We start from the raw sequence: 17210 nt of genomic DNA, 5'->3' as shown, positions 1-17210 counted from the left end.
TGCCTCTGCAGTTATGACTTTCCAAGGGCTGTGTGATCTGATTATGTTAGAACAATTTAAGGACACAATCCCTGATCGTATAGCGACGTACATTAATGAACGAAAAATAAAGACTGTCGCTGAAGCTGCGGTTTTGGCAGATGAATATGTGTTGACTCACACACATTTTTTTTGCAGAACCCCGTATTCGGAGTGAGTGGGGGTGTTTGCAGAGATTTGGGCCTCGCTCGCCGAGATACTTCGGTTCCCGGGCAGAGTTTCATTCAACTGGGGTTGAGCCTGATACCCGTGGTAAAACTGACTTTGGTCAAGAGTGTCACTACTGTCGAGAATTAGGTCATTGGAAAAATGAATGTCCGATTCTTAGGTCTAGGGGTAAATTCAGTACAGGTGCTTATGGTAAATCGAGGCCTATAGCGTTAGCAGCGCCTGTTCCACATCAGTTCACTCCTGACGCATTGTCTCATGCTCAGAGCCATGTGAAGGGCTATATTGATCCCGACTATTTACCTTTTGTTACGGAGGGTTTTGTGTCTATGGTAGGAAGTAAGAACCTAGTGCCAGTAAAGATCCTAAGAGATACAGGTGCCTCTGAATCATTTGTGTTGGAATCTGTGTTACCCTTCTCTGCGGAGACTGATTCGGGGAATAGTGTTCTAATTAGGGGAATAGGTTTGAACACTCTGTCAGTTCCATTGCATAAACTGATGTTGGATTGTGGACTGGTGAAAGGTGAGGTTGTTGTGGGGGTGCGTCCTTCATTGCCTATTGAGGGTGTTGACGTGATCCTTGGAAATAACTTGGCTGGGGAGCGTGTGTGGCCTATCGTGTTTCCATCTTTAGCGGTTTCTACTAAGCCTTCAATTGTAGGGATTCCTGATGAGAGTGCGCAGAATTTCCCAGAGGTGTTTTCTGCGTGTGCAGTGACGCGTTCTATGATCCCTGATGACTTGGTCACGGAACTGGCTAACGAGAATACCATAAAGAAGTCTGTTACTGTTTTCCCTGTTATCCCGTTATCCGTATCCCGCTCCGATTTAATCGAGGCGCAACGGGCTGACCCTACATTAGAAGAGTTGCGGGACCAGATTGTGCCTGTAGAACAGTTGGGAGATGTCGCACAGGGCTATTTTCTCCAAGAGGAGGTCCTGATGAGGAAGTGGATGTCTCATGGTAGTTGTTTTCTGGGGGAGGCGATTAGTCAGGTTGTGGTACCAGTTAGGCTTCGTGAGTTGGTGCTGACAACTTCTCACAACGACGTTGCTGGGCATATGGGTGTGAGAAAAACCTACAATCGCATATTACGACATTTTTTTTGGCCAAGATTAAAGAGGGATGTTTCTGATTTCATCAAAACTTGTCACATCTGTCAATTAACTGGTAAACCTAATCAAGCTATTAAGCCGGTACCACTGTTCCCTATTCCTGTACTCAGTAAACCTTTTGAGTATTTGATTATTGACTGTGTTGGTCCTCTGCCTCGTTCTAGAAAGGGTAGTAATTATTTGTTGACTGTGATGTGTCAGACCACTAGGTTTCCTGTTGCCTACCCTCTCCGGTCTATCACGACTAAGGCTGTGTTAAAAGCTTTGACTCAGTTTCTCTCACTGTTTGGAATCCCTAAGGTCATTCAAAGTGATCAAGGATCTAATTTCACCTCTAATCTCTTTGGACAGGTTCTCCAACAACTCCATATTAAACACAACTTGTCTAGCGCTTATCATGCCCAAAGTCAAGGAGCACTGGAACGTTTCCATCAAACACTTAAGTCTTTGTTGAGAGCTTATTGTACTGAGATGGATAAGGATTGGGAGGAGGGGTTGCCTTGGTTACTGTTAGCTGCTAGGGAGGTTTCACAGGAGAGCACGGGTTTTAGCCCAAATGACCTAGTGTTTGGACATCGGGTGCGTGGGCTTTTATCTGTTCTCCAGGATGACTGGAAGTCTCCCGAGCCTCCTCAGTCCCTGTTATCATATGTGGGTGATTTTCGGCGACGCTTGTATGCCGCTGGTGAAATGGCTAAAGAGGAGCTATCATCTTCACAGGACAGGATGAAGAGCATATATGATCGCCGAGCTGAGCCTCATCACTTTAGTCCAGGTGATCAGGTTCTGGCTCTGCTGCCAATTGTTGGTTCTCCTTTTCAAGCCAAGTTTCAAGGTTCATATACAGTGGTGCGCCAGTACACTGAGCAAAATTATCTAGTTGCCACTCCAGAACGGAGGAAAGCACACCAACTGTGCCATGTAAATTTGTTAAAACCCTATTATGCACGTTCCTCTGAGACTGAACAGGGGAGTCTACAGAGGACGGTAAGGCTGTTCTTTTGGCTGATATTGATTATTCCCTGAGTTCTGGTCATGCTAGGTCTGTGCAGGAGCAGGAAGATGTTTCTGGTCCTGACGATTGCATACTGCAGGGTAGATTGAAAAATTCAGAGACACTGGAGATTGTAGATAGCCTTCTTACTCATCTACCTGTTGATGAGCGGAAAGAGAGGGTTGGTTTGATTCGGAGATTTCCAGGGTTGTTTTCGGATACACCTACACGTACAAACTTAATAGAACATGATATTGACATTGGAGATGCTGACCCCATTCGTCAACGGTTCTATAGAGTTTCTTCAGAGAAACTGCGTTGTCTGGATGCTGAGGTCAGGTACATGCTGGAGAGTAAAATAGCAGATCCTTCTTTCTCCAGTTGGGCTTCTCCCTGTATCTTGGGCAGTAAATCGGATGGAACAAATAGATTTGGTACGGACTACCGTAAGGTAAACGATGTCACTGGGCCGGATTCATTTCCTCTTCCTCGGATGGAGGACTGCGTTGGTCAAGTCGGTGCAGCTACGTTTGTGAGCAAATTTGACCTGTTAAAGGGGTATTGGCAGGTGCCACTGATGAGTAGGGCACGTGAAATCTCTGCCTTTATTACACCTGTTGGTCTGTACTCGTATTCGGTTATGAGTTTCGGACTGCGTAATGCGCCTGCCACTTTTCAGCGATTTATGAACAGGGTTGTCTCTGGTCTGGCCGGTTGCGCTGTTTATCTGGACGATGTAGTGATATATGCAGATGCTTGGGAGGAGCATCTGTCCCGTATTCAGGCCTTGTTCGGACGTCTGGCTGCGGGTCGCCTCACGATGAATTTGGCTGAATGTGAGTTTGCTCAGGCGACTGTGGTATACCTTGGAAAGGTGGTTGGGCAGGGTGACGTGCGCCCTGTTCATGAATATTGATGTGACCGACCATTGTTTGATTTTGTCATGTTCTATCTTTCCTGTTTGTCCCCTCCTAGTCTTGTGTTCTTCTTTCCTCTTAAAGGTTGCTTCCTGTGTAAAGGTTGCTGAGGTCTGGAGAGGAGGATGATGGGTGGGGCAAGTGGAGGTGTGAACATGTACAATTTGTCAGTTTGGGACGCAGGGGCTGGTATGTTGGTCCGAGGTCCTTGTTGGTCCCCGGTCTTATGGGGGGGGGTGTGACGACCCTCCCACTCTGTCTGCCGTATTCTCTCTTTGTTCTTGTTTCCTTGTTAGGATGCCGGTGGGCGGAGTTGGGAGGGTCGTCAGCTACATGGGAAACACCTGGGCCGGGTGTGTCCCAGGATAAATGGACCTCTTCCACATTCATTAGGAAGACTCTCTCCAGGCAGATACTTTGATTTTGGTTGTGATATTTTTGTGGCCCTTCTGGGTTGTTTGCTTTGGCACTGATCAACACTTTTCTATATTACATTTATGCAAGCAAACACTCACTTACACTACTGATTACTGATTACACACCCCATTGTTATTTCAGTTAGTTACTTTAATTAATAAATATATACTTTGAGTACTCCTTGTCTCCACGTGTCTCCCTTTTGTTACGAACTTGAGCCGGTTCGTGACAACTCTTAGAACAAAACTCATCACAGATCGTTAAAAAGGCTGTTACTTTTTTCTTCAAAACTTGAAGCACATTTTCAATTGACTAAGTACAAAACACAAAACCACACAGAAACATTTTCACCAAACCTAATCAGTGTTTCATCTAGAAATACCTTTCATATAAAGTAAATGCCTTTCACAATGCAATGCTCACAATACTTTTCATATGATTCTCTTCTCATTTGTTTAAATACATTTGACCATCACTTAATCTAACTGCGCTTAATGGTTAATCACTTAACCGTTTGGTAAAACTATATTTTTTAACTGGTATGTCTACTATATAAGGATTTTGAGAACTACAGAAATAAAATGTGTTTGTAAAGTATAAACATCTAGATAACATGTATGATACATGATAACCATACATAATGACTGCTTATTATTGCTAATTGATTCCACATAGTGGGAACCACAATTGGTCACCATATAAAAGGATGTTTATGAACATTTCTTTCAACATGGAGCAGGATAGACAGCAAGAGAGAGGAAGAAATCAAAGAGCTTGTGGACAAGGGGGCAATCAGAGAGGAGGGCATGGGCCCCATTAAAGAGGTCAGAGAGGGGGGCATGGGCCCCATTAAAGAGGTCAGAGAGGTCAAAGAGGTGGACATGGGTCCCGTCAAAGAGGTGGACATCAGAGAGAGGGAGGCAGACGGCAGGGAACTGTTGTGTCTAATGAAGTCTGGGCCATCGTCGTTGACCATGTGGTAAACAGAGACCTTACCATGGCAGAGGCTGCCAGATTAGTTCACCCCAATCTGAAAAGATCAACTGTCAATAAGATCATGAGAACATTTTCTCCAAGAAAACCGGTAAGTCTGCTGGATATGCACTATGCTTTACCATTACATTTACAATAAATTACATGTTGTAATGCATGTAAATTCACATAACTTGTTCCAGTATTCTTCCAGTATGATCTATTTACAGTATACTATGTTCTACCCTCAGAATTGACAGAAGACCCCGTGGTGGTGGTCGTGTGCTGACCGACCAGCAGGAGTGGGCAGTGGTGGAAATGGTGAGGGCCAGGAATGACATACGTCTGTCTGAAATAAAGCAGGCCATTGAGGAGAATGATGACACCTTTGCCTATGTGGTATCCATCAGCCTGCCAACAATCACCCGCCTTTTGAAGAGGCACCAGGTATCTATGGAACACATTGACCTGGAGCCTTCTGAGAGAAACAACTGGGGACCGAGTATGTTCAGGTACAGCACTATATACTGTATTACTGTTACTATTAATGAACATGCTACTTCACAATATCATAATGGAACTATACTGTAAAAAGAACTAACCAAAATATATTTTTAGAGGGTGATGGTGCTTGATGCTGCTGTGAACCATCACTAGTATATCTTTGTTGATGAAGCGGGCTTCAACCTGACCAAAACTTGGCGCCGTGGGCGGAACCTCATCTGCCAACGGGCGTCCGTCCAAGTGCCTGGACAACGCGGGGGAAACATTTCCAAGTGCAGCAGCTATCTCTGAAGATGGTGTGGTAGGACGTAGACCATTACTTGGATCCTACCACGCTGCACACCTCATTGTGTTTCTCAATGAAATTGAGCAGGCCTGTCAAGGTGAAGGGGTCACCTATGTCATTGTGTGGGACAATGTCAGGTTCCACCATTCAGAGGTGGTTCAGGCATGGTTTCAGGTCCCTCCCTGATTCGTGACCCTATACCAGCCCCCCGTACTCTCCTTCCTCAACCTTATTAAATTATTTTTTTCATCATGGAGGTGGAAGGTGTACGATCGCCATCCCCATGAGCGTGCCACCCTCCTTCTGGCCATGGAAGAGGCATGTGATGACATCAATGCAGACCAATGTCAAGCTTTGATTCAACATGCCGAAAGGTTTCTCCAGCGGAGCCTGAACAATGAGGACATTTACTGATGTGGATGAGAATTTATGGCCAAATGCTCTAGACAGGCTTGATGCTAATTAATGCGTGCTAAACATTATTTTATTTTCATTCATGTAATGTTTCATTTAAATGTCTTACATCTAATTACAGACAGTACTGTATGTTGCAATTATATCAGAAAAATATAAAAAATTCCCCATGAATGATTGTAGAGGATGTCATCATTGATCACACCTTTGATTACACATTGGATCGATATCATGGAAATGAGAGATTGTCAATGTTGTTGGGTAATGTAAGTGTATTGCCTAATGTAAACTGTAATCTACAGTACTGTAGCATATTAATTTCAGCACTTCTAAGGGTTATTTGAAACAATTATCTTGCAGTGATTGCTACTGGATTAACTGGTAGTTAATGATATATTTTCAATTGAGTAGTTTTAAGTTGTTTTGGTGATTAAACCAATGCTCTCATTACATTTATATTTTGAATCAATGGTTGTGTGGTGAGAGATGTTTCCAATCCAAATGAATGCACAATGACAGGTTTTGAATGAAAGACTGGCTGCGTAACAAGCATGACCAGCTTGGAGTTTTATACTAAGAGTTGTGAAAATGTACCACCTGCTTGTGAAAATAGTACCAAAGTGATTAAAACAAAACCGTAATAGGATTTTTTTTGGGGGGGATGAATTGTTAATTGATTTTCAATAAGGAACACTGAGGGAAAACAACAGAAGAAAAAGGGGGGATGCAACCACTACAGTGAGGGAAAATAGTATTTGACCCCCTCTCAAATCAGAAAAAAAAAATAATAATCTGGCTCCCAGGTGTCTTTTATACAGGTAACGAGCTGAGATTAGGAGCACACTCTTAAAGGGAGTGCTCCTAATCTCAGTTTGTTACCTGTATAAAAGACATCTGTCCACAGAAGCAATCAATCAATCAGATTCCAAACTCTCCACCATGGCCAAGACCAAAGAGCTCTCCAAGGATGTCAGGGACAAGATTGTAGACCTACACAAGGCTGGAATGGGCTACAAGACCATCGCCAAGCAGCTTGGTGAGAAGGTGACAACAGTTGGTGTGAATATTCGCAAATGGAAGAAACACAAAATAACTGTCAATCTCCCTCGGCCTAGGGCTCCATGCAAGATCTCACCTCGTGGAGTTGCAATGATCATGAGAACGGTGAGGAATCAGCCCAGAACTACACGGGAGGATCTTGTCAATGATCTCAAGGCAGCTGGGACCATAGTCACCAAGAAAACTATTGGTAACACACTACGCCATGAAGGATTGAAATCCTGCAGCGCCTGCAAGGTCCCCCTGCTCAAGAAAGCACATATACATGCCCGTCTGAAGTTTGCCAATGAACATCTGAATGATTCAGAGGAGAACTGGGTGAAAGTGTTGTGCTCCAAAATTGAGCTCTTTGGCATCAACTCAACTCAGCGTGTTTGGAGGAGGAGGAATGCTGCCTATGACCCCAAGAACACCATCCCCACCGTCAAACATGGAGGTGGAAACATTATGGTTTGGGGGTGTTTTTCTGCTAAGGGGACAGGACAACTTCACCGCATCAAAGGGACGATGGACGGGGCCATGTACCGTCAAATCTTGGGTGAGAACCTCCTTCCCTCAGCCAGGGCATTGAAAATGGGTCGTGGATGGGTATTCCAGCATGACAATGACCCAAAACACACGGCCAAGGCAACAAAGGAGTGGCTCAAGAAGAACCTCATTAAGGTCCTGGAGTGGCCTACCCAGTCTCCAGACCTTAATCCCATAGAAAATCTGTGGAGGGAGCTGAAGGTTCGAGTTGCCAAACGTCAGCCTTGAAACCTTAATGACTTGGAGAAGATCTGCAAAGAGGAGTGGGAAAAAATCCCTCCTGAGATGTGTGCAAACCTGGTGGCCAACTACAAGAAACGTCTGACCTCTGATTGCCAACAAGGGTTTTGCCACCAAGAACTAAGTCATGTTTTGCAGAGGGGTCAAATACTTATTTCCCTCATTAAAATGCAAATCAATTTATAACAATTTATAATTTTTTTGTTGTTATTCTGTCTCTCACTGTTCAAATAAACCTACCATTAAAATTATAGACTGATCATTTCTTTGTCAGTTTGCAAACCTACAAAATCAGCAGGGGATCAAATACTTTTTTCCCTCACTGTAACATTACAGTATGATATTCTAACGAGGCAACCACTAACATTACAGTATGATATTATAATGAGGCAACCACTAACATTACAGTATGATATTCTAATGAGGCAACCACTAACATTACAGTATGATATTCTAACGAGGCAACCACTAACATTACAGTATGATATTCTAATGAGGCAACCACTAACATTACAGTATGATATTCTAATGAGACAACCACTAACATTACAGTATAATATTCTAATGAGGCAACCACTAACATTACAGTATAATATTCTAACGAGGCAACCACTAACATTACAGTATGATATTCTAAAGAGGCAACCACTAACATTACAGTATGGTATTGTAATGAGGCAACCACTAACATTACATTATAATATTCTAATGAGGCAACCACTAACATTACAGTATGATATTCTAATGAGGCAACATTAACATTACAGTATGATATTCTAATGAGGCAACCACTAACATTACAGTATGATATTCTAATGAGGCAACCACTAACATTACAGTATGATATTCTAACGAGGCAACCACTAACATTACAGTATGATATTCTAATGAGGCAACCACTAACATTACAGTATGATATTCTAATGAGGCAACCAATAATACTACAGTATGATATTCTAATATTCTAACGAGGCAACCACTAACATTACAGTATGATATTCTAATATTCTAATGCCAGTGAGCAAATCTCCAATCTCCACCCTATTCCCTATGTAGTGCACTACTTTAGATCTGGTCAGAAGTAGCCTAGTGCACTACGTAGGGAACAGGGAGTCATTTGGGCCAGAGTCAGTAACTCCCCTGGGTATGAATTCTCTCTCTATCTTATCTGTCTTCTATATGATGTTCTCCTCTCCTCCTCTCTCCTCTCCTCTATTCACTCTATTCTATCATCCACACCACATGCCAGCTTCAACACAATCCATTTACAAGTTAAAGACACACCTTGGAATAAATAGCAAAGGAAAACTACTACTAGATGGATTTTTTATTTCCCATCACCATGAATCATATTTAATAACTGAACAGTAGCAGACCTAACTTCATCTGTTCCTGACTCTAGATAGTGGATTAAAAAGACCATCAATCTCCAATGATATTAAAGTACAATTCTGAACATTACTGATATACTGAGTGGCTAGTCAAGATAGCTGATGTTTTTATTGTTTGGTTAATAGCACCACCTGCTGGACAGGTTTAATGTTGCTTGACTGAGCAGGATGGGAGAATAAAAGATGCCAAACTTAGGGCCGGTTTCCCGGACATCTCCATTAAACATGCTTTTTAGTCTAGGACTAGGCTTCATCTGTGTCCGGGAAACCGGCCCATATAGTTCAATTAGCAAGTAAGTAACACTACCTGTTCCATGATACTGAGGAAAATTACATTGAGACAGAGAACCAAATGAGAAAACATTTCAATGGTTCTGAATGCCAACCAACATACATTAACAGCATACATCATGATTAATGTAAATGTAGCCAATAAAAACATTGCATTTGATAAAAAATACGTTATTAAGTTTTAATTAAATTCTGAAGATTAAATCAGTCAGACAAAAATAATTGTACAGAAAAACAGAGTATTATATCTGGGGACCATCACCACCAGCATGACTAGTATGTGGACCCTACTACAGTTTAACCAGCTCAGCTATAGACTACACCAGCATGACTAGTATCTATGTGGACCCTACTACAGTTTAACCAGCTCAGCTATAGACTACACCAGCATGACTAGTATCTATGTGGACCCTACTACAGTTTAACCAGCTCAGCTATAGACTACACCAGCATGACTAGTATCTATGTGGACCCTACTACAGTTTAACCAGCTCAGCTATAGACTACACCAGCATGACTAGTATGTATGTGGACCCTACTACAGTTTAACCAGCTCAGCTATAGACTACACCAGCATGACTAGTATCTATGTGGACCCTACTACAGTTTAACCAGCTCAGCTATAGACTACACCAGCATGACTAGTATCTATGTGGACCCTACTACAGTTTAACCAGCTCAGCAGTACCAGTGAAAATAAAATTTAAAAGAAACCCAGGATAGAGGGGCTGAGTGAATGTGGTCTGGACTCTGTGGAGGAGGGTCATTGTGTGAGAGACACTGTAGAAGGACAGAGTACCTGCCTTGTGATCCAGGTCCACTCCTACTCTGGAGGACTGAGGGCCTGATACTTTAGTCTTAACATTATTGTGTCTGAACCAATAACCATCACTATAACACGCTAAACTCCAGGACTTGTCATTGTCTCCAAATCCACCATCTGTCTCTGTTCTGCTGATGTCTTTATATGAGACTGCTGTATTAACCCAGTCCCCACTCCACTCCACCTCCCAGTAACAGCGTCCAGACAGACCCTCTCTACACAGAACCTGGTAGTGGTTTGTGAATCTGTCTGGATGATCAGGATATGGTTGTTCTTGGTCTGTATCGGTCACCTTTCTGTTCCCTTCAGACAGAGAGAGGTGTGTGTGCTGTGTTTGGGTCCAGTGTGAGCTGACAGGAATCTGGGAGAAGAGCAGAGCAGAGACCAATGAGGGGAGTTAGAACAATAAGTTAAGTCAGATACTGAATCTACCCTGTCTTTGATTAGAGCACAGCAGAGATCAAATCAGAGAAATATGAGGAGTCAGATAGATACCGAGTCTTTGATTAGATCTACTATTGCTATATATTTCTAGAGGGATTGTTAGGAGTGTCAGTAAAAAGAGCCTGTTAGTTACTTCAGAATAAAGAGACTCACATTGTAAGAACTGTTCTCTGGTCTTGGGCTCTGGAGGCAGTACAACATCCACTATATTCACTACAGACACACAAACACATTCACAGAGAAAGGGAATGTTATCATCATACCATATTCCACATGTATATGACTAGTAGGGAACTTTCAATGGTCTAAAGTTGATGTTCTTATTATTTTCAACACACCTGTAGAGGAGATCTTGGTCCATTCTCCTTTAAGGATGTCTTCTAGTTTCTCTCTCAGTTCAGACACAGTCTTACTCACATCTCCAAAGTACTGAAGAGGACGGACAACGATGCTGGGTAAGACTGAAGATACACTGGTACCGGAGAGAGACTGATAACTCTGGAGACAGAGAGAGAGAGAGAGAACAGAACCAAATGATTGAGAGTTTCACATTGAGTTTTAATTTCATATCACATGTATCAAGGCAGTTGAGTTACCTGGAGGAAATGGATGTGATCCTCTGTGTGTGAGAGCTGCTCCAGCTCAGTGCTTCTCTTCCTCAGCTCAGCTATCTCCTGCTCCAGTTGCTCCAGGAGTCCTTCAGCTTGACTCACTTGAGCCTTCTCTTGGGCTCTGATCAGCTCCTTCACCTCAGAGCGCCTTCTCTCAATGGAGCGGATCAGCTCAGTAAAGATCTTATCACTGTCCTCCACTGCTGCCTGTGCAGAGCGCTGTTAAGAGAGAGAGAGAGAGACTGACTTGTCTTACTTTAATGAGCCATCCTCATTACACTAACACCCCCACTCCTAAAAGCACATTGCGTGCCACCACAACCTCCACACAATCACATTATCCAGTACCCAACACCACAGTACAATACACCAACCCAGCACCACATTCCAACCGTCCATCCAACCCCTCCTCTCCAGCCGTACAGACAGCCCCCCTGAGCCCCCATACCTCCTGAAACATCTCCACACTGTTGATCATTTTGTACAACTCAAACTCAACCCTAAGGCGTCAACAGTAATGGCATTACCCTGGCAACACAGAAAAAACATGATGAACAGTCTGTCATTGCAGAAAACGGACTCCCCTCCCCAACACCCAGGTCAACCCGAGCCAACCAGCTATTGGTGTCCAGGGCTCCATGTAATACCCTCCACTGGACGACCCATGACCTTTCCAGCACTGGGAGCTTATAGAGCACCTCCACCTATACCCTGCCATGCTCTCAGCCCCCACAACCCCATGCCACTGATGCCCCTTCACTCCCACTAAGCTCAGAGTGTTAAAAGTCAGTAAGTCCTCCAGACTCTCCTGCCAGTCTCCAGTCTCTGCTGTCACTTGCAGTGGTGGAAACGGTGGTGGCCCCTCCTCAGGCTGCTCCAGCCCTCAGTACTGCAGCATAGAAATCAGAGACCCCTGCTGTATTGAGTCTCTCCTGCCGCATGATGAAGAGCTGCTGATCCAGCCCCAAACCACCAGCCCTCCTCAACAGAGCACATGCTGGTTCCCTCCAGCCCACCTCCGTACGGTACAGTAGCCTCTGTGCTGGTGAGTCAGAACGCTGCCACCCTGACCAGAAAATGTTTACTAACTTGCGCTGCAGGTCCACAAGCAGACCACCGGGGGCGTTGAGAATGGCCAATTTAAGCCATAGAGAGGATGCCACCAAGTTGTTGATGATCAGCACCGCCCCTCTGTATGCCACTTGGGAGATGAGCCACCTCCACTTCGTCAGCCTCGACACCACCGCTTGTGACACTCCTTCCCAGTTCTTCCTATCCCAACCCTCCGAGCCCAGATACACCCCAAGCATCTTGAGCCACTCACAGCCCCACTGCAACCCCCCTGGAAGCTGCGGAGGTGCCCTGTCCCTCCATGCCCCACATAACAGAGCCTCACTCTTGCCCCAGTTTACCTAAGCAGAAGACGCCCCCTCGTACACCCTCAAACTATTCTCCAGGGCCTGTAGGTTCTGCTCATCCCTAACCAACACAGACGTCATCAGCGTATGCTGACACTGCTATGCCCGTCCCCAACCACATGCCTGGCTCCCACACTCCCTGTAGCCTCCTGCGTAGCAGGCCCAGAAAGGGCTCAATAACAAGAGTGTATAGCTGCCCTGACAGAGGTCATCCCTGGTGAATGCCCCTCCCTACCCAGACTGGCCTACTGAGCCCTCCCCCCACCTTGACCATACATGAAGCCCCAGCATACAACATTTGAACACAGGCCACAAAATTCTCCCCACAACCAAAACAACACATTGAACAGATATTCATGGTCCACCCTATCAAAGGCTTTCTCCTGATTATGAACAGATTGTTTGTGATTGAGCGTCCTGGTACACAGTACGTTTGAGTCTGTTAACGAGGACCTTGGCAAAGACCTTATATTCCACACAGAGCAATGCCACAGGCCTCCAGTTCTTTATGTCGCTCAAATCCCTATTTTGGGCAGGAGAGTCAAAGCCTCCCGTCTACAGCTTAGCGACAGCTCCCCCACCCCGACGCACTCACGCAACACACGTTCTGTCCAATAATTTCCCAGAACTTTTTATAAAAATCCACAGGCAGACCGTCTGAGAGACAGCAGCTGAGAGTTTGTGTAAGGCCAGGGAAATGTCTATTTGATTTCTCTGTGACAGAGAGAGTTTGGAAAGGTCTGTGAGCAGAACCTGAGAACACCCAGGTTCACAGAGTTCTGCCCTCTATAAATCAGAGTACAACTCCACAGCCGCGGCCTCATCTCCCCCACAACAGAAGTTACCCACCCATCAGGCTCCCTCATCTCCCCACAACAGAAGTTACCCACCCATCAGGATCCCTCATCTCCCCACAACAGAAGTTACCCACCCATCAGGCTCCCTCATCTCCCCACAACAGAAGTTACCCACCCATCAGGCTCCCTCATCTCCCCACAACAGAAGTTACCCACCCATCAGGCTCCCCTCATCTCCCCACAACAGAAGTTACCCATCCATCAGGCTCCCTCATCTCCCCACAACAGAAGTTACCCACCCATCAGGCTCCCTCATCTCCCCACAACAGAAGTTACCCACCCATCAGGCTCCCTCATCTCCCCACAACAGAAGTTACCCACCCATCAGCCTCCCTCATCTCCCCCACAACAGAAGTTACCCACCCATCAGGCTCCCTCATCTCCCCACAACAGAAGTTACCCACCCATCAGGCTCCCTCATCTCCCCACAACAGAAGTTACCCGCCCATCAGACAAACATAAAACATGGGATCTTCTTGGTTTCCCCACTCTGTTTTTCCAACCCCAAAAAGAAAGAGCTGGGAGCATCCATCTCTCTCAACACAGAAATCTAGCTCTGGGCTTTCCCTACATCCCATCACTGACAGAGAGACTCAAACTCCCCCTTCAGCTGTCCCCACCTCGCCGGTTACATTAAGCAGTCTATACTCTGAAAGGGGTCCAGACAGCCTGTTCCCAATAGTGGGGTCAGTGGGATTGGAGACGGGCCCCTCTCTCTCTCTCTCTGACTGGAGGAGAGAAGTGAAATGGTGTGTCTCCTCTGGTCAACAATACTCACCTTGAGAGACTCCACAGCCTGTTGGAGCTCCTTCAGGTCCTTCTCTCTCTCCTGGAATCTCTGCTGGACCTTCTGCTGACTCATCCCCAGCTGCCTCTGTGGAGAATCACTCTTCAATGAGCTATCAAGCTTTATTTGTCCAGTAGATCAATAGTATAGTAATGGGACATAGGGCCCATAGAAGTTAGGGATTAAAATGTTGAGGAAGTGTCTGTGTGAAATTATATTATTAAGTTGTTATGTGAATGATTATAGTTTTAACAGTGCACAAAACAGGGGAGCTGAATGGGGTGTTTGATAACGAATGATAATGGTGTTTGATAATGAATGATAATGGTGTTTGATAACAAATTACAATGGTGTTTGATAATGGTGTTTGACTTTAGAAAATGGTGATACATTTGGAGAATCTGGGTTAACATATCTATATAATCAAGGTTTGTGTTCATATTTGTTCTGCCGTGGATCGATATCACTTGAATGATCTCATATTCAAACAGACTTAGTTCCTACTGTATCTTTAATTATTTGTTTATCAGACAGTCACCAACAAGTTGTTCTGGTCTTACCTGTTTCTCAGTCCTCTCTGCTGCAGCTGACACTGTATCATGGCCTTTATGTTCATCCATTGTACACAGATAACAGATACACTGCTGATCGGTACGACAGTAAACCTCCAGCAGTTTGTCATGATCAGAGCAGATCTTCTCCTGTAGTTGTGCGGTGGCTTTGACCAGCTTGTGCTTCTTGAAACCAGGAAATTCATAGTGAGGTTGGAGGTGAGTCTCACAGTAAGAGGCCAGACACACCAGACAGGACATGAGGGCTTTCTGCTTTCTGGTCCCAGTGCAGAAATCACACGCCACATCTCCAGGTCCAGCATAGCACAGAGCAGGAGGGGGAGCAGCCTGGAGTCCTGTCTTCTTCAGTTTCTCCACCAACTCAGCCAACATGTTATTTTTCCTCAGATTAGGCCTTGGAGTGAAGGTCTCTCTGCACTGAGGACAGCTATAGACCCCTTTCAGAACATCCTGATCCCAGCAGCCCTCAATACAGCTTCTACAGTAACTGTGTCCACAGGCAGTAGTGACCGGCTCCTTCAGTAGTTCCAGACAGACAGAACAACAGAACTGGTCCTGGTCCAGCAGAACTCCCTGCTGAGCCATTTGGACGGTTGTTCACTCTCACACAGACAGACGACACAGAGAATCAGATACGTTTCGTTTCCACAGAAGAGAGTTTGTGGAGGGGAGGGACTTCCTGGTTCTGCCAGAGGGGTGGGGTTAGAGGGAGAGAGAGGGAGAGAGAGAGAGAGAGAGAGCGAGAGAGCGAGAGAGAGAGAGAGAGAGAGAGAGAGAGAGAGAGAGAGAGAGAGAGAGAGAGAGAGAGAGAGAGAGAGAGAGAGAGAGAGAGAAGTGTCCACAATGTTAATAGAGACAAAGATTTGTGTTCCTAGGTTAGGGCCCTTAATATGGAATAAATTAAATAATAGAGTGGTTAGAATATATAAAGGGTAACAGTTTCTATGAAGTACATATGTATAATGCTTTTTATGAATTGTGTAATGCCTTAAACTTATGTGCTATGACACTAACTATAAGCGTCCATAATAACTAATACGTGGTTGTAAAACTGTACAATGTGTTATAGATAATTAGCTACAATGGGGGAGGGGGGACTTGAAATGAATGCAATGTACTGTATGTGAAATGAATACTGTATGTATTGACTGATCATTGAGAATGATGTAACACTTTACATTACAGTGTGTTTATTGGTGTGTAATTATTCCTGTTAGTCCAGTGGTGTAAAAGTACTGTGATGCCTCATTCTTACACTGTACTAGCAGCAGTAACCCTAGCCAGTAATAAGGCTACTGTAATGGAAAGTGTTACAGGAAATATAAAGGAAGGATTTATACATGTCATCTATGATATACTCTATGTAATGATATGTCTATGTCTTCTATATGGTGTTCTATACTGTATGTAATGATATGTCTATGTCTTCTAGATGGTGTTCTATACTGTATGTAATGATATGTCTATGTCTTCTATATGGTGTTCTATACTGTATGTAATGATATGTCTATGTCTTCTAGATGGTGTTCTATACTGTATGTAATGATATGTCTATGTCTTCTATATGGTGTTCTATACTGTATGTAATGATATGTCTATGTCTTCTATATGGTGTTCTATACTGTATGTAATGATATGTCTATGTCTTCTAGATGGTGTTCTATACTGTATGTAATGATATGTCTATGTCTTCTAGATGGTGTTCTATACTGTATGTAATTTTATGTCTATGTCTTCTATATGGTGTTCTATACTGTATGTAATGATATGTCTATGTCTTCTATATGGTGTTCTATACTGTATGTAATGATATGTCTATGTCTTCTAGATGGTGTTCTATACTCTATGTAATGATATGTCTATGTCTTCTAGATGGTGTTCTATACTGTATGTAATGATATGTCTATGTCTTCTATATGGTGTTCTATACTCTATGTAATGATATGTCTATGTCTTCTAGATGGTGTTCTATACTGTATGTAATGATATGTCTATGTCTTCTATATGGTGTTCTATACTCTATGTAATGATATGTCTATGTCTTCTATATGGTGTTCTATACTGTATGTAATGATATGTCTATGTCTTCTATATGGTGTTCTATACTGTATGTAATGATATGTCTATGTCTTCTATATGGTGTTCTATACTGTATGTAATGATATGTCTATGTCTTCTAGATGGTGTTCTATACTGTATGTAATGATATGTCTATGTCTTCTAGATGGTGTTCTATACTGTATGTAATGATATGTCTATGTCTTCTATATGGTGTTCTATACTGTATGTAATGATATGTCTATGTCTTCTATATGGTGTTCTATACTGTATGTAATGATATGTCTATGTCTTCTATATGG

General features: G+C 43.8%; 1 protein-coding gene across 1 annotated transcript; it reads right to left on the bottom strand.

Annotated features, from left to right (window-relative positions):
- Positions 1-10366: 10366 nt before the first annotated feature.
- On the bottom strand, positions 10367-15435 carry LOC121547130 (E3 ubiquitin/ISG15 ligase TRIM25-like). The gene is made up of 6 exons (XM_045216187.1): positions 14839-15435; positions 14270-14365; positions 11202-11435; positions 10944-11103; positions 10759-10818; positions 10367-10522 (listed from the first exon to the last, which is right to left on the bottom strand). Exons 1-6 carry the CDS (start codon positions 15433-15435, stop codon positions 10467-10469), a joined length of 1203 nt encoding a protein of 400 aa, XP_045072122.1. The 3' UTR covers positions 10367-10466.
- Positions 15436-17210: the final 1775 nt, after the last annotated feature.

This window comes from Coregonus clupeaformis, unplaced genomic scaffold, assembly GCF_020615455.1.
Source record: "Coregonus clupeaformis isolate EN_2021a unplaced genomic scaffold, ASM2061545v1 scaf0632, whole genome shotgun sequence".
In the NCBI taxonomy this organism is placed as follows: Eukaryota; Metazoa; Chordata; class Actinopteri; order Salmoniformes; family Salmonidae; genus Coregonus; species Coregonus clupeaformis.
The sequence above is the reverse complement of the archived record's forward strand: the minus strand, read 5'-3'. Positions and strand labels throughout refer to the sequence as shown.

What these genes read in the sequence shown, in the direction of transcription:
- LOC121547130 (XM_045216187.1), bottom strand. Translation starts at nt 15,435, where the DNA reads ATGGCTCAGCAGGGAGTTCTGCTGGACCAGGACCAGTTCTGTTGTTCT. An exon ending in AGGCTGTGGAGTCTCTCAAG is followed by an intron (nt 11,436 to 14,269) that starts GTGAGTATTGTT and finishes CTCTCTTAACAG; the next exon opens with CGCTCTGCACAGGCAGCAGT. An exon ending in GACCAAGATCTCCTCTACAG is followed by an intron (nt 10,819 to 10,943) that starts GTGTGTTGAAAA and finishes GTGTGTCTGTAG; the next exon opens with TGAATATAGTGGATGTTGTA.